Source organism: Sander vitreus, chromosome 1 (assembly GCF_031162955.1).
Source record: "Sander vitreus isolate 19-12246 chromosome 1, sanVit1, whole genome shotgun sequence".
In the NCBI taxonomy this organism is placed as follows: Eukaryota; Metazoa; Chordata; class Actinopteri; order Perciformes; family Percidae; genus Sander; species Sander vitreus.
This window is the reverse complement of record NC_135855.1, coordinates 22,512,967-22,530,168: the sequence shown is the minus strand read 5'-3', so window position 1 is coordinate 22,530,168 and position 17,202 is coordinate 22,512,967. Positions and strand designations below refer to the sequence as shown.

The 17,202-nt window shown below is 38.9% G+C and overlaps 1 protein-coding gene and 1 long non-coding RNA gene across 2 annotated transcripts in view; one reads left to right on the top strand and one right to left on the bottom strand.

The window, feature by feature from the left end:
• Positions 1 to 2,562: 2,562 nt before the first annotated feature.
• On the bottom strand, positions 2,563 to 10,933 carry LOC144516766 (uncharacterized). The gene is made up of 3 exons (XR_013501870.1): positions 10,789 to 10,933; positions 6,212 to 6,337; positions 2,563 to 4,315 (listed from the first exon to the last, which is right to left on the bottom strand). It is a non-coding gene; the product is annotated as an uncharacterized LOC144516766 (long non-coding RNA).
• The window catches only part of galnt18b (UDP-N-acetyl-alpha-D-galactosamine:polypeptide N-acetylgalactosaminyltransferase 18b), a 98,498-nt gene continuing 89,074 nt past the window's right edge, over positions 7,779 to 17,202 (top strand). The window contains exon 1 of the mRNA XM_078248347.1: positions 7,779 to 8,484. Within this exon, the coding sequence (XP_078104473.1) occupies positions 8,247 to 8,484 (238 nt within the window). The 5' untranslated portion in view covers positions 7,779 to 8,246. The remainder of the gene's footprint in view (positions 8,485 to 17,202) is intronic.

The following is a 17,202-nucleotide window of genomic DNA, read 5'->3' as shown; positions in this document are numbered from 1 at the left end:
TGCATGTCATCCCCCATCTCTCTCCCCCAGTGCTGTCTATCCACTGTCACTTGTAATAAAGGGGAAAAAGCTCCAAAAAATAATCTTTAAAAAAAACAATAAATAATTCGTTAAGACTATTTTTCAGTTTTTCTCAGACAAAAGGATGTTTACAGAGTGTAGTGTGTATTTTGGAGGACCAAATTGAACTCTATTTCCTCTATATTTCTCCTTAAATATTCTGCCAAACCTGACTGCTACTTCTCCACAAACCCCCTGTCATCACTTTCTGCTCATTGTTCTACATTAAATAAAACACTTGCCAATCAGAGTGTCAATCATCTTGCAGAATTGTTTCTCCCCAGCTGAGAAGGTTAAAACCACTCCCCTCTTTGGTTACCTCTGGGTTTGGCTTTTCATGTTCAACCATAAGCTCATTTACTTTGCTAATACTTAACAAAATTAAAAACAAACACATCTTGCTCATCTATAGCTACTAGTACTTTCGATTGAAAAAACCCCAAACCCAAATCAGTGCAGGCAACACGGAGAAGCTGCAGCTACATGTACAAGCGTCCCCTGAGCTAAAACGGCAGTTGTCGGGGCAAGGTTTAGAGTGCCTTTGTGCCTCTTAACAGACACAAAATGCAATTAATATGTCTGTGCCACATGAACAGGGCCCTTAAGTGTCAACAAGATGCGTTTTCAACTCAGACATTGTTTAAATTCACATACCCTGGTCCCTGTCTCAATCCTGCCGGTAGCTAGCTTGCCCTGCTAGCTGATAGCTGTTAGCTGTTAGCTGCTAGCTGCCGTCCGGTGAGTGTATTCAGACAGGCTTCTGTGATAATCATCCCAATAACAATCTACGGAGCGGCGGTGGTGTGGCTATGTCCTCTAGAGGACAGGTTATGTCACGTCTTGAAGTGTAGTAGGTGAATTTAAACAATGTCTGAGTTGAAAATGCATCTTGTTGACACGTAAGGGCCCTGTTCATGTGGCACAGACATATTAATTGCATTTTTGTGTCTGCAAAACTTGCCCCGACAACTGCTGTTTAGCTCAGGGGACGCTTGTAGTACGTAGCTGCAGCTACTCCGTGTTGCCTGCACTGATTCGGGTCGGGGTTTTTTCTATCGAAAGTACTCGCACAGCTATAGCGATTAAGATTAACGTTAAAATTGGCCGGAATTCTCCTTTAAGGCAGTGTGCCTACCAACCTGTTATTCTTGGTGGTTTTATTTGAAAAGATGAGCTGCTGCACTTCACAGGCCCCCTGCTGAGCACAACATGTTATCAACACATGTGAAAATGAACAGAGAGATGAGATAATTAAAATTATTCTTAGTGAGGGGATGCTGTACTTCAAATGAGATTTCACCAGGTGGACGGGGCTTTAACCGACACAAAGCAAAGTAGGAGGTTTTTCTTGCAGGTTCAAGGTTGGTGGTGTCGGGTAGACAAGGCTCGGCTTCAGTATGTGCTGGACGCAATATCAGAAATAACCTGTGCAGCCTAATGCAATCTTGTACAGTCCTGAAACATTTACTACAGGGAAGAGTCTTATGTGAAGCAGAATTTCATTAACATGAAGATGAAGGCCATTTCATGTTTTATTGCTTGTTATGTGATGATTTAAAGGCTATTCTTTTTTGTAAAATGTCCTTCATTTCTAATTAGTTCTTCTGGATGAATGATAATAAGAACTTGAGCTGTGTTTCAGGAAGTGTACCTTTTTTGTGGCTGATTTCATTTATAGACTCTGTGACAGAAGACAGTTATATCGTTGCAATACAGTGTGATGTTATGTGTAACAAGTTATGTTCATATTTGACAAATGTTTCATAACTGCAACAGTATTTTTTCATGTCTTTTAAGTCCATGTGGGCTAAACACATGTATGTGCATGACACAATAAATAAATAAATTACAAACTACTAGCAAATGTATGAAATTGTGTTCATTGTGTTTTGTCCCCATGAGCTCCACTGAACACTGTATAATATATTTCAATCCACATATACAGAAGTAACAATACACTGTAAGATTCAAGACGCTAGCATTTAATGCAGACTTGTTGAACTAGATTGCATTAGATTGTACAGGTACATGTGATATTGTGTCCACATTAATTAGACGTGGGAGGCTATTCTGAGTCTTGTGCTTTGTTTTCTGGCGTGCAGTTCACTTGTTTCATCATGTAATACAGCACTTCACTTTGTTATGTGTATGATTATGATTAGACAGATCTAGATACATTTCTTTTTGCCTTCTCCCTATGAAGTCCTCTGAGACATACTTGTGATGAAAGGCTCTATAAATAAATGAGCTTGAACTCAATGTGATTCTCATCTCACAATTCCTGTGTCCACATCGCAATGATTTACCTTAATACGTTGGCTTATTTAGAAGTACAAATATTCAAAACACTTCAGTGTAAAGTCAAAAAAGGACTCTTTTAATGAGATTTTTTGCCCTTCAGCTGTTTCATAACAAGGTGCAGGTGATGAAAAGTCAGATGGAGATTGATAACACAGGTGTAATCTCCATAAAGAAATATCCATTCAACTGATTCTTGAGTAAATGTTTTATTTGTGATAAACAATTAGAAGAATATCAGCACAGCTATTGCAATTTTCGATGTGAACACATAAAGAAAGGCTTTTTTCTATCATGACATATTATGAATATGTCTGTATAAGTCTATAATCAGAATGGCATCCATAACAATGCTCTGTTCTTCAAAAATAACAGACTGATTGGTCTTGACAATATATTCCATCTTGCATAAGGCCTCCTGTAAGCCCCTTTCTATTGACAGACTGAAAGGCAGACCTCTCACCAAATAGCTCCAACCCAATTGGAAACTAATCTAGCAGAACATTCAACTATCTTCAGGAACCCCATCAAGTTATTAATTATAATTTCACACAAAGAACATACTTTACTCCCTGCACATTGCATAGAATGAAAGCTTCACCATCACCAAATTGCACCCTATGCACAAAGAAATGTGTTATGTGGTGTGGGACTGCCCAAGGGTTACAGGGTTCTGGAAGATTTCAGAAATGCTATCAAACATACTGTCCAAAGCTATTCCTAACTTGCCAGAAGTAATATTACTTAACGACAGACATGGCTAGCTGGCAACACAAATGCTCGCATGTTTTTCTATTTTTATTCTGTTCGTGGTTGCTTGCCAATTCTGTTCTGATTAATGCATGGACATTCATGATTATATTCATCCATTTTTCAAATGTGTAACCCCCCCCCCCCCACATAATCATGTTAAAATATTAATAAAAACATTATGACAAAAAAGGAATAACAGACCATAGATGCCGTAATTAAACAAAGCCATGTAATAAAGCATGATGAAATACAGTCCTGTGTATCTACCTGTAGGTTAAACTAATGCTAAAACTGAACAGATATGGTTATTAATCAAAAAGAAACAACTGGAGAACAGCCTTACACCTGGCACCGAAGTGACTATATTTATTTCAAGGCTATAAAGATTTTTTGAAACTCAAAATAATTGACTTTTCTTAGGCTCCTGTACAATCGGTAGTGTGTGGCAGTTAAACATGAATTAATTGAAAGTGATCCTGTGTCTCAGGGGAAATTTTCTTTTTCTTATCGGTCCCCCCGCCCTCGGATAGTACAGAGTAAAGGGTCAGCCTCCCACACCATATGAAGGGTGGATTTGTGTCGACCATTTCTACCGTTTAATGGGGGGATTGTGAGGCAATCAGAGGGTCATCCTCAGAACAGCACCTTTTCAAGCTGGTAGGATTCAGTGTCTTTTATCTGCCTCAATGTGGACAACATACTCTATAATTTATAGCAGTTAATTAAAGGCATCACTTCAGAAGTGGTTGTTGTAAAATATATCACAATTATTTACTTATCTTCGTCGTCAAGGACTAATCCTTACATGTCGAGTGTGTGGTTTGTTGATTAATGGCCGCTGTCTCCACAGCTGAGTAACTTACTGTGGTAGTGTCTTTGTCTCTGGGACCTTGCAGTGATGATTACAGGATAACCTCTTACACACAGTAATTAATCAGCCCACAAGAAGAGCATTCGTTCAGACTAAATGTGACAGCTGCTTGGACGGGTGGATCACTCAGTGGGAGGATGGCAGATCCCTAATACCAACCTCAGAGTCGCTGCGGCTTGGCTCCAGTTCAAAAGAAATCGATAGAAGTTGCACTTCTTACACCTGCAGGTGTTTATGGCTTGTCAATTAAATGTGTACACGGCTTTGAGGTTGTCTTCATGACAACATCCAGTGACTGTGCTTGCAAGGACAGGCTTCGTTTTCCAGTATGCCCTTTAAACAGAGAAGAGGGTCATAAATAACATGAACAAAGTGAAACTAGAGCTGAAACACATACATCAAACTCATACATCATCACACTGTAAGTTAGAAAACAAGCTAATCTTTGGATCGGTGCTTCAATGTGACTGTCTGGTGACTTAGCCAAGATATAATTTTCTCATTATAATTTCAATCCACTTAAATTGTGTTGATCTCTACACAGTGCGCAGTTTGCAGTCTGAGAAGCATCAAGCAGGCCATTTGAAGTCAGTGGAAGGAAATTTGATTAGAGTAATTAAATGTTCCTCAGATTTCAATGAAATATTTCTCTAGCTCTCATGTCAAAAATTAAATTTTAGGTGATTTGAAAGTTGAAATATGGCCCACAAAGACCTGCGGTGTGAGGAAACTGGTGGTTGAATATTGGCTCATTAGATTTTTTATGTATCATGGTACTAACATGCTAGAATGCGGACATTTTCTTGATTAATCGTCATTAAAATTTGGGAAAATCCCTATCACAATATTCAAGAGCAAAATGATTAGTCGACTGATCCATTAGTCAGTCGACATGAAATGAATGGCCAATTATTATTTATTTCTTTTTAATAATTTTTTGGGTATTTTGAGGCCTTTATTCTCGACAGGACAGCTTAGACTTTAAAGGGGAGAGAGAGCGGAGGAACAACTTGCAGCAAAGGGCCGCAGGTCGGAGTTGAACCCCCAGCCGCTGCGTCGAGGCCTAAGCCTCTTTATATGGGCGCACGCCCTACCAGGTGAGCTACCCAGGCGCTCAATGGCCAATTATTTTGATCATCAATTAATCGTTTAAGTCATTTTTAAATGACAAACACTCTCTGGTTCAAGCTTCTTAAAGACATAGTGCGTAGTTTCTGTCGCCCCCATGAGGAATTCTAAGTAATGACAACAACACTGTCGTTGCATCCACGTGACGCAAACCTTCGATGATCGCACACCACTTCCCTCCTCTATGCATCTGCTAGTTGTGTTTATCCTGTCAAATCAAGGAGGACACAAAGGATTAAATAAAAACACGATGGACTCTTCAGAAGAGGTAATTATCTTGTAGTTGTTATGTCCTCTTCATCTCCAAAGTTGACGTAAAACGCATCACTCGAGCTGCTGCGCGACTACACTATTTTGTAAACATAGCTATACTGAGAAATATAGAGAGTTTGTGGAGCTGATAGGCTTAATTAGCTTTGTATCAACTCATTTTGCATTGGCTAAAATATAACGGAGAATATATAGTCGCGCACTATAGCTTTAAATGTGAAGATTTGCTGCTTTTCTATGTTTTATATTGTTAAAAACTGAATATGTCTACTACAACTAATATGTCACATTGGCCTCCGACAAAGACAAAGAGTAATGGACATTTATGACTATTTTCTGATGTTTGTAGCCCAAGCGACTAATCTATTAAATGAGATAATAACTGGCAGAATAATTAATCAGACCAAGCTGACATCTTCAAATTGTTTGTTTTGTCCAACCATCAGACCAAAACCCAAAGATATTCAATTTACAGAGATTTAAAACAGACAAAAGCAGAAAATCCTCATGATTCAGAAGCTCAAACTAGAAAATGTTTGACTAAAAAAAAATTGAATTGACTAATTGTTTCAGCTCTAGCAGACTTACATAAGTGTAAATTACATCCTATCTATAGTCAGCATTTCAACCTTTAATAATGGACCTTCAGTAAAAGACTTGTTCCATAAACTGCAACTGGAGGGCACAAAATCCTACAAACTTGACTTTCAATATAATCTCGTGGGTGAAGATGAGATTAAATGAGTAGAAAAGGCGAGAAATACTTTTTCATCACATCAATGTTAATAGCAAAAAAGAAAAACCCTTCATATTGCAAACTGAAGAAAATACCTTTTTGCACTCTGGCAGGTCAGTTAGCTGAGATGAATGGGCAGCATGTTCCTGCATTGATCATCTCACAGCTTTAAATGGCTGCTGCTGAGCAGGCAGGACAGAGGAGGTGGTCTGTCATAACTTCTGGATATATGGATGAAAGGGTAAATTAGGTAACACTGATGCTCTTTGACTGAGAAAAAAATGTAGAGACAATTATTGATGACAAAGCATGTTTTTAATAATGAAGCCGCATATATATGCACTGGCATTGAAAATAATTTCTTTTTTAAATGGCAGCATATTCACAGCTGATTCATATTGTCACTATGATCAAGGTGTATGATAGTCAGCCGCAAAGATGAAGATTTAGTTGCATTTTGCTCTGAAAAGGCAGTGATGCTGTAGTCGTCGAGGAAGAATACTGTAGGGAAATCAAGTTTCATAATAATGCTGTTTATTCTATTAAAAATGTATTTTATTGATGTAACATTTATTTTTCCCATCATAACATGCTTTCACTCTGGCAACCTGCTGTGTTGTAGCTGTCTGGCAGATTGGATGACAAAGGCTGTTATTAGCAAATAATCATCTGGCGAAGATGATATTGGAAATTACCATCAAAATACAATCAAGAATTTTGATAAAAAATATAGTAAAAGATCTGACATTCATTCAGTACTGGATCTTGCAGTTTCCTTGTGCATTCAAAGGTTTTTCAGTTACGGACAAATGCAAGATGTCCTTAAATTAATAAAATAATTTGATGTTCTTAAAGAGTAGGAGGACCACCCTCAAAAGAAAAAAAAAGAAACAACTGTCAGACACAGAATCCAGAGGTGCTGCAGCAGACATATCACACTCCTGCAGATATGAATATCAGTGCATGGTATTTTGAAAGTGAACATATACAAAACCTTCTCAATTGCTACATTTTGAGCTTTTTCTTTTCGCTGTGCCATTTAATGAGCCTTCATTTGGCTAGAGAAATATGCAATTAGGTCTATACAACTCCAAACAGGAAATTCCACTATTTAACATCCAAAAATTGCCTCATGCCAGAAAAAGAGGACCTATACAGGAGCAATAACCATGCAAACTTGCCTCAAAAGTATTCATATTCAACATTTGATTTACAGTTTGGTAGAAAATGACTACTGTTGACTACTATTTATTTGTCTCACCAGGCTCACCATGCAGGTGCTACAGGTCTTCATGCTCAGTTTATCTACAGTATTTGCGCCCTTTGAGCAGGTTTGCAGTAATTATATTTCCCTGCACTGGTCTAATTACAGCAGCGCGTGAAATGAGTGCAGTGCAGCCTCTTCTTCTCTGCATCCTCCTCATATGGTGAGCTGGACCAGAGCCAGACCTAACATGACCCCACCACACCTTGATTCCTCACGGAGACCCCGTTGTCTCTATCTCGTGGCTTGATCCAGTATTGCAGCAAGACATTTACTCATATGTTCGTTTGGATCTCATCGCAATAACTCCAAACGTGTTTTCTACTCTTGTGTGGCACTTTGAAAGAAAAACTATCAGAGATTCAGCTGGATTTGTCTCACTGCTCAAGAAAAGAGCATTACACATCAAATGAGCAGTTTAAGGTCGGTGTGGGGCAAATATGTCGCTGTTCGGACAGAAATAGGTCTATGGAAATAGTCCGGTCAGATCCACTTTCACAGTGAATCAGTGCGCAGCGGGGACGCGTGCAGCACGGAGGCTGTCAGTCCTCACCATCCCTCCCATTGGCTGCAGCAGGATGCTCGGTGTGTCTCCTGTTTCCTTGATCCTCACATTCAACTGGAGCCGACTGAGGTTCGCATTGGAGCAAGAGGGAGAACCTTCACCTGTAGATATTTGACATTAACCTGTGTTTAACCAGCAACAAAAACCCACACGGCACTTTTGAAGTGAGGCTCCGCGCATCGGATATCGCATCGCTGCACAGTCGCTGGAAATAACTTCAATTTTCCAGTTTTTTGCGGGCGGCTGTCGCCCTGTCCTCAGGTTTGACGGGATACTGCAGGCTGTATGGAGGGATGTCGGCATGGCTTGCACCAGGAGAACCAAAACTTTGGTATCCACATGCGTGATACTGAGCGGCATGACCAACATTGTTTGCCTGCTCTATGTCGGATGGGTAACTAATTACATCGCCAATATTTACATCAAAGTTCCGATGCCTTTACCGGAGAGAAAGTTAGAGGGTGACAAAAGAGGGGACACTCTCCGGATCATGGAGAGGCTTGATCGGCTGGAGAATGTGGTCAACCAGCACATACAAGGTAAAGCCTCCATCATTACTTCACCTACACCTTCACCATCTGGGCTCCATTAGAATGAAGTTTGAATAGGCTAATTGCTTTGCTTTGAATGTGATTTCACAACAAGGTGCATTTGCATCGTCTGTTTCTGGAAATGAATACAGCAGGGACATATTCTGTCTGTTACGATCATTGGAGGGTGTGATAAAGACAACGGACTGTAAGAAAAGCAGCATCTGCCCATGGAAACGATTAGTTCAGTGAGGCAACATATTAAGAATGACACTACACAAGAGCAAAATAATTAGTTATAAGTAGGTTGCAATAGCCTATAAACACACACACACACACACACACACACACATATATATATATATATAGTGCAATTTTTAAAGCAGGCTATACAACAGTGTATACTTTCTGATTTACAGACAGTGAAATAATCTAATGCCTCATTCATTTATACTGTAAAATACATGCTTGTGCCTTTTTATTAAGGTTAATTTCAATGTTGATTGTGCTGAAACCAGCTGCACATTCTTCAAAAAAGTACACAACATGAAGCTCCTTATATCCTGAACTGCACTCCACCTGAAAATGTAGTGTGACACAACATAATGCATCCTTATTGAGAGCCAGAATCCAATAAAGTGCTACATTAAAATACAGGTACAACACACTTTTTTGTTCAGATTCCACCATGGAGTCTGATTGTGACTGTTGATAAGTTCCTAAGATAATTTTCCATTCATCCTTCAGTTACTTTGTATTTTATTAAAGTCAACTGGGAATATTTATAAAACACTGCTCCTACCACATTATTTAACTCAAACGTGTTCCGTACTTTTAGGAATGTCAGGAATCCTTTTTCTCAAATTCCTTCAAGCCTCTCATCCACTGCTGGTGTACAGTTATTTTACACTTGATCACACACAGTTAATTTATCTCCTCTCTGTGTCTTTAAAAGAGCTATTCTTGTCATCACAGGGGGTTCACTTTGGGCAGGTCCCAATCTGAAATGGCACATAGCTGGTGCAGAAGTGAAATGCAGACAGAAATCTGCTCATGCTGCTTTGAGCAATAAGGGCTCTGTGCTAAGCTCGGGTAAACATTCCTCCTGGAGGCAGGTCTCCATTTCAGTTTGGCACCCATAGGCATCTGCAGGACGGAGCTTTGTTCAGGTGACTTACCACCAAAGTACATGTTTCAACTATGTCTATTACTCTGACAGAAACGATAATTTCATGATAGATTTGTGCTTAAAAACATCAGCATGGTCTGGTAACCTTTCTACAGGGATTTTCCACTTTAGAAGTCCTTCATCTAACAGTTAAAATAATTATAAAAAAGTATGCCTGCATCACCTTTAAAAGCTCACTAATTAACAAGTGATATCTCAGAAGTTACTGCACCTGTCCAAGAAATAGTCCCACGCATAACCCCAACTTGTCCTTTTTACACTTTGGTGTTGTATAGATTACAAACATGATATAACGGGTTAATTATGGAGCTTTAGAGGTACTGGTAGGTGGATATTTTGTCCTAGCTGTTTCCCCCTGTTCCAGTCTTTATGCTAAGCTAAGATAACCTGCTGTATGAAGCTATACAGTAGCTTCATATTTACTGTAAAGACATGTGAATAGCATCAATCTAGTCATTTATCTATTTCCCAAAATGTCGAAGTCATCCTTTAAGAACTAGCTGTGGCTCACTGTCTTTTTATGCCAGTTTTAAAAAAAGAAAAGAAGTCATGTTTATCAAACATTTTTACTTTTTTGCATTCAAAAATTTCCATGCTTGTCGTTTTTAGAGTTTAGGAGGCAGCTCAGTGCCGTTGTTGACAACAGAAGCTGTTGGAATGAATGCTGGAGGAGACTGTTGATGTCATATCAGTGAACATTTGCAACAATAAAAAACGTTCCAACAAAATTACTTTTCACTTTAAGTACGAGCCATATCGTCTGGATTTCCCTGATAATTGCTTTGAATGCATCCGCTGCAAATAGAGACCCATAATTCGAGTCTGTAAGTGGCCGACGGCGTCAACAGTCAGAGGGCTTCGGGCAGAGCCAGAGTCATTAGTGCACTTACGACATCTCTAAAAATACATCTTCCTCCTATATCACGTTGTGAGACAAGTGCAGAAATTGTATATTATGGCTTTTGCATTCTGTAGTTTAGCACGGTGACTTGCACACTTACTCTAAAGGGTCCTGATGCACCATTCACTCAGCCACATATAGTTTTAGTGCACTATAAGACCAACATGAGCTCCTACACCACAGAGCATTACTGAGAATGAAACATTAACTGCAGCTGACTCACTGCGGACAGTCAGAAGAGATGTATCTGGTGTCAGGGTCTCACTCGGGGATGCGCAAAAATATTCCACTTCTCTAACTGTGTGATGAAGTTAAGTGGCCTGTTATCAGAACAAAGTAACGTGGAAACTGCACATAAACCGGCTGAGCTCTTTGTTGTATTAAGTACAGTCAGCCGAGGAGAATTTATTGGCAAGTTGGACTGAGCAGGTTCACACACGCCCACCATGAGGGCTGTTTGCTGTGCTCTTTGCATGCTATTGCACTAGTCACCGTCTATAGAAGACCTTTCCAGCTTTTGCATTAAAATACAAATCATTAAGGTGCTTTATGTTTGCATACTTGTTGCATATACAGTAAATTAAGTACTCTAATATACTGTATATTATCCACAGTAACATAATTGTGCAAATGTTTACACCGTTGTGGATATTATATGTCTTTATCAATCTATATACTATCAGAAATCAGTAATAGTCCAAAACCTAAAGATATTCAATTTACTGTTGTATGTGAAAAGAAAAACAGCAAATTGTCACATTTTAGAAGCTCAAACCCAAAAATGTGTGGCACCTTTGCTTGAAAGATTAGTCAAACAATTAAGATCAAAATAGTTACCGATTCATTTACTTTAAGTCAACTAATCGATTAATCAACAAATCATTGCAGCATAAGTATTTAATTAGATACATTCAATGCCTCAGTTGAATAGTGATTAGTGTTTATGTCAACAAAGCTAAACCAATCAAAACTATGTGTAATTCTGATAATAATTACATTTCCAATGCAGGGTTTACAGCGTTAGTCGTAGCAAACAGTGTAAGATATGTGTATGAATGTATGATGTGTCAAACATGCTGTTTTATTAGGATGTTGTTCATGAAAAAGCAGTTTGTTTTTATGGCTTCTTTGACCTCTGAAGATGTGTATTACCAGCCTGTAGTCTGATTGACCAGCCACGAGGCCTGCGAGAGGCAGTCATTAACGCAGTGCTGATTTAGCTGCAAATGATGCCAACAGTTCCCAAGATGGCTTTAAGCTAATCCACCCGTCAAGTCAATTGAGAAGCTCAGTAATTCAGCGTTTCCGTTGACGCTCAGAGGACAGTTACATTTGGACATTTATCTGATGTGATTTTCCAGAGCAACAATGAGTGCAGCTGTAGAATAAATAAATAAGTTAAATGTAAGAGAGGTAAAAGCACATGTGATGTGCCCAGGTGTTCGTGTGCATGCTTGTGCATGCAGGCTGTGGTATGCAGCTCGGAAAAGTACAAGTTACACTCGCGCATACTTCAGTTCCTTTTAAAGTGCTCATTCCTTTGGGAGAAAGAACTGTTAAAAGAATGATGAAGGCAACCTTGTTTCTTTTTAAATAAATACCCTTTTCTATAATATTCTTATTTTCTTTTTACTACTTACGTGTTATTAGATATAAGATGTCCAAATGTTTCTAAAGTCAATATTAAAATATATGAAATACAAACTTATCAAGGCATAATCAGTATATATTGACTCATACAGTATATCTCCACTGCTGACAGAAATAGGAGAACATCTATGTTTTTAAAATGGGCTTTGTGTGCAGAGAGCCACAGTATTTTGCAGCCAGTGTTTCATTTTGTCGTGTTACTTCTACTGCAACACATTTTCATTTGGCTGCTAAAGAGTTCATTTACTTTTTTGTCTCACTTTTTCTTACAGATGCAGCATGATGCTAGATGTATTTATAGGTAATGATGATTATTTTTGTAATTTTGCTTTCAAATATAAAAGATTAGCATTATGTAAGCCTGTTCATGTGTTGTGTTGACAGGGGATATTCACCAAAATAAATTAAGGATGCCCTTCTTAGTAGTTATTTGATTGGGTCTTACTTCTATAGTGGCACAATGCAATCAGTCAGAAGACTCTAGTGTTAGTGAGTATAAACTGGGTGGCTAATTAAGGTGAATGAGGGACAGGTGTGCTGGCAGGTGATAGTGGAATGGCAGGAGCAGCTGAGGACTAATGCAGAGTGAAGGCAGGGCCGGAAGTGAAAAAACCCCAAAGCTGCCAAGTATCATTTCCAGGAATATACACTCGGTGGCCAATTCATTAGTACACCTTAAACGTTTAATGCAATCCAACAACAATTCAGCCATAAATTCTTTAATAAATACCTTTAAAGATAATATTGTTCAGTTTTGATTGACACTTTCAGAGGTTGTTGTTTGCGTTGGTGTAAACTGGATTGCATGTTACTGTATTAACAAACATGAGGGGGGAAGAATATTTGAAACGGATTTAACTGTAATGCAGTCCAGTACAACAACACTAACTATGACCTGGATTGCATTATCGTATAGATGTACCTAATTAAGTGTTCAGGGAGTGTATATTCTTTTCTGATATCAGACATGTCCTCAAGCAACTTTAATATGGAACTTAGACTGCTCTTTTTGATGAAAATAATTAGAACTGAATTAGAAACTGTCTATTACAGAGACCAACAGATACAGGATTTTTTTACGCGATACATAAGCCTACCAATGGTTTCACACCTATTTGCTGATCAACAGGTAGTGGTAACACACTGAGATATGCTTCAAAGTGCCTGTAAGCTAGTAACCAATGTAAACAATACAAAATGTAAAATACTTGAAAAATTGGCATTCCAAAATGTTTTATGAAGAAGGAAATGCACTCAGCACGTGTTGGATCTCAAGGATACACACAATGCGTTTGGGTGAGTAACACTGAATATAAACATAACAAGAAAACTCTCAGGGCCCCTAGCATGCTAACATGCTAATTATCACGAAACACAAAGTACAGCTCAGGCTAATGGGAATGTCATAAATCTTGCCTCAATTTTAAGTTTTATGTGGGGTATTTTACAGTTTAAAAATAAACTTGTTTGTGCTCTCTGGTAGACAAACTAAGTTTCAAAATTACTGCAAACATATCTTGGACATTTTGCATGACATATATCGACCTGTGACCAGCTAATATCAGATATCATTGGCAGGTATCGGCACGTTGATTTATCGGTCGGGCTCCACTGTTAAAGATTATCTGATTTAATAAAAAACATTTCAATCTTGCTAGGTTGGCAGGATTTCATGACTTATTCAGGAAGCAGCGAGGTAGGACACTGGGCACATTTAGAGCGCTAGACAGGTGTACGCAAATATATTTTTATTTTATAATAGACCAACCTACTTAAAGGTTTTTGTGAATTCATCACTGTACAGAGATAGTGCTTATCTGGCCTTGGCATCTGTTGAAATAGAGTAAAGAGAAGAGACTCTTCTTCATAACTGACAAATATGAAATAAATGTAACCACGGCCTCTATAAACATTCTGCTGTAGATTTATTACAAGTCTGACTCATCTGTCAGCACTCACAGGCTGCAGCCTGTAGGCAGGGATGCAGACGGTATAAGAGAGAGAGAGAGAGAGAGAGAATATAAAACGGGGAGATATTCTGGTTGGTAATTCCAATAAATCGTGAAGTTATTGAAATACAGGGATATTAATGCACAAGAGAATGTTTGGTAATGAAAACAATTAATTATTCTGCCTCCAGAGGGCAAAGTCATCACGAAGAGAATAAATTAGACGTTTAAAAGCCTCTTACAAGATTGTCGATTCAAAGGTCGTCCCCTGACAATTTCTACTAAACAGATCAGTTCACTATTGCAAATGTTCTGTTCTGTTGTCATTTTTCCCCCACTGAGTTTCTGTACCCATTACAAAAAAAATGAAAACAACCCTGAAATCTGGTTTAGCTGCGACTGAGATTTACATCGCAGCTCAAGCTGACAACAATCCATTTAACCTCACACATTGATAAACAATGATGTACTGATATGAACTTCACTGCTCGGAGTCGGTTAAAGAACTATAAATGTTTTTGGGATGAACTTACAGCTGCATTAACTGATTTTTGACTAGTAGAGAAATCTCACAGAGCTTCAGTAAAGCCAGCAGCAGAAGGGACAAATGGAAGTGCTTTGTTGCTTCATGCTTTCTAGATTCGTCAGCAGTTGTTTTTGAGTTGCTTTTCTCACTCCACTGCACTTTCTTTCTCATATTTAATGGCACTAAGTGATGAAGTGAGCTCTGGTTAAAACACACCCATGCCATAATGTACAAAGTGTTTTCATCTGCTGTGTACTGTCTATCATGCAGGAGTAGAGCACAGTAGTTTCTCTTTTCTGAGTTAAAACTCTTTCTGACTACATGATCTAATCTGTCAGCACACATTTTCAGATCCATTGAATCGTTTTTGATTGCAAAAGTTGTTTGCCTCTTTTTGGGGGTGAAGCTGCAAATAGACAATACTTCTAAATGTGACTACTTGTATGCCAAAAAACAAAGGAACAAACACGTTGATTTATGTCTGAAAGAGCATTTAATCAAATGGACTTTTTAATATATTAAAACTCAGCAGCTAAATGAATGAAACACGCAAACAAATTCAAAACAAAAAACAAAATATATTATATATATATATATATATATATATATATACAGTGGGGAGAACAAGTATTTGATACACTGCCGATTTTGCAGGTTTTCCTACTTACAAAGCATGTAGAGGTCTGTAATTTTTATCATAGGTACACTTCAACTGTGAGAGACGGAATCTAAAACAAAAATCCAGAAAATCACGTTGTATGATTTTTAAATAATTAATTAGCATTTTATTGCATGACATAGTATTTGATCACCTACCAACCAGTAAGAACTCCGGCTCTCACAGACCTGTTAGTTTTTCTTTAAGAAGCTCTCCTGCACTCATTACCTGTATTAACGGCACCTGTTTGAACTTGTTACCTGTATAAAAGACACCTGTCCACACACTCAATCAAACAGACTCCAACCTCTCCACAATGGCCAAGACCAGAGAGCTGTGTAAGGACATCAGGGATAAAATTGTAGACTTGCACAAGGCTGGGATGGGCTACAGGACAATAGGCAAGCAGCTTGGTGAGAAGGCAACAACTGTTGGCGCAATTATTAGAAAATGGAAGAAGTTCAAGATGACGGTCAATCTCCCTCGGTCTGGGGCTCCATGCAAGATCTCATCTCGTGGGACATCAATGATCATGAGGAAGGTGAGGGATCAGCCCAAAACTACATGGCAGGACCTGGTCAATGACCTGAAGAGCGCTGGGACCACAGTCTCAAAGAAAACCATTAGTAACACGCCATCATGGATTAAAATCCTGCAGCGCACGCAAGGTCCCCCTGCTCAAGCCAGCGCATGTCCAGGCCCATCTGAAGTTTGCCAATGACCATCTGGATGATCCAGAGGAGGAATGGGAGAAGGTCATGTGGTCTGATGAGACAAAAATAGAGTGGTTTGGTATAAACTCCACTCGCCGTGTTTGGAGGTGGAAACATCATTCTTTGGGGATGCTTTTCTGCAAAGGGGACATGACGACTGTATCGTATTGAGGGGAGGATGGATGGGGCCATGTATCGCAGGATCTTGGCCAACAACCTCCTTCCCTCAGTAAGAGCATTGAAGATGGGTTGTGGCTGGGTCTTCCAGCATGACAACGACCCGAAACACACAGCCAGGGCAACTAAGGAGTGGCTCCGTAAGAAGCATCTCAAGGTCCTGGAGTGGCCTAGCCAGTCTCCAGACCTGAACCCAATAGAAAATATTTGGAGGGAGCTGAAAGTCCGTATTGCCCAGCGACAGCCCCGAAACCTGAAGGATCTGGAGAAGGTCTGTATGGAGGAGTGGGCCAAAATCCCTGCTGTAGTGTGTGCAAACCTGGTCAAGAACTACAGGAAACGTATGATCTCTGTAATTGCAAACAAAGGTTTCTGTACCAACTATTAAGTTCTGCTTTTCTGATGTATCAAATACTTATGTCATGCAATAAAATGCAAATGAATTACTTAAAAATCATACAATGTGATTTTCTGGATTTTTGTTTTAGATTCCGTCACTCACAGTTGAAGAGTACCTATGATAAAAATTACAGACTTCTACATGCTTTGTAAGTGGGAAAACCTGCAAAATCGGCAGTGTATCAAATACTTGTTCTCCCCACTGTATATATATCATATTTGTCAAAATACTGTACGTATTTCATTAGCTCGTAAAAATTATTAGACAGTGCATATTTATAAGATTTCTGAAAATATGCCAGAGTTAGCCAGAAAGGCTACTTTTCATCTGTGGTCCCTGGGCAGGCAATAGTTAACACAGACGTTAAGAATAAAAGCATTGAAGATAGAATCAACCATAAAAAGCAGGGAAACAATCACAGATAGCTACACACTTTTTTTAAAGCAGCACTTAAGAGCGAGTGCTCACATGTGCTGTTAACAGCTTCTTCCCGTTGTCTGGTTGTGGTGATCAAGTTGATGCTGAATATACTTTAAAGTAACTTCCCGTGTTTAACTGTCTATA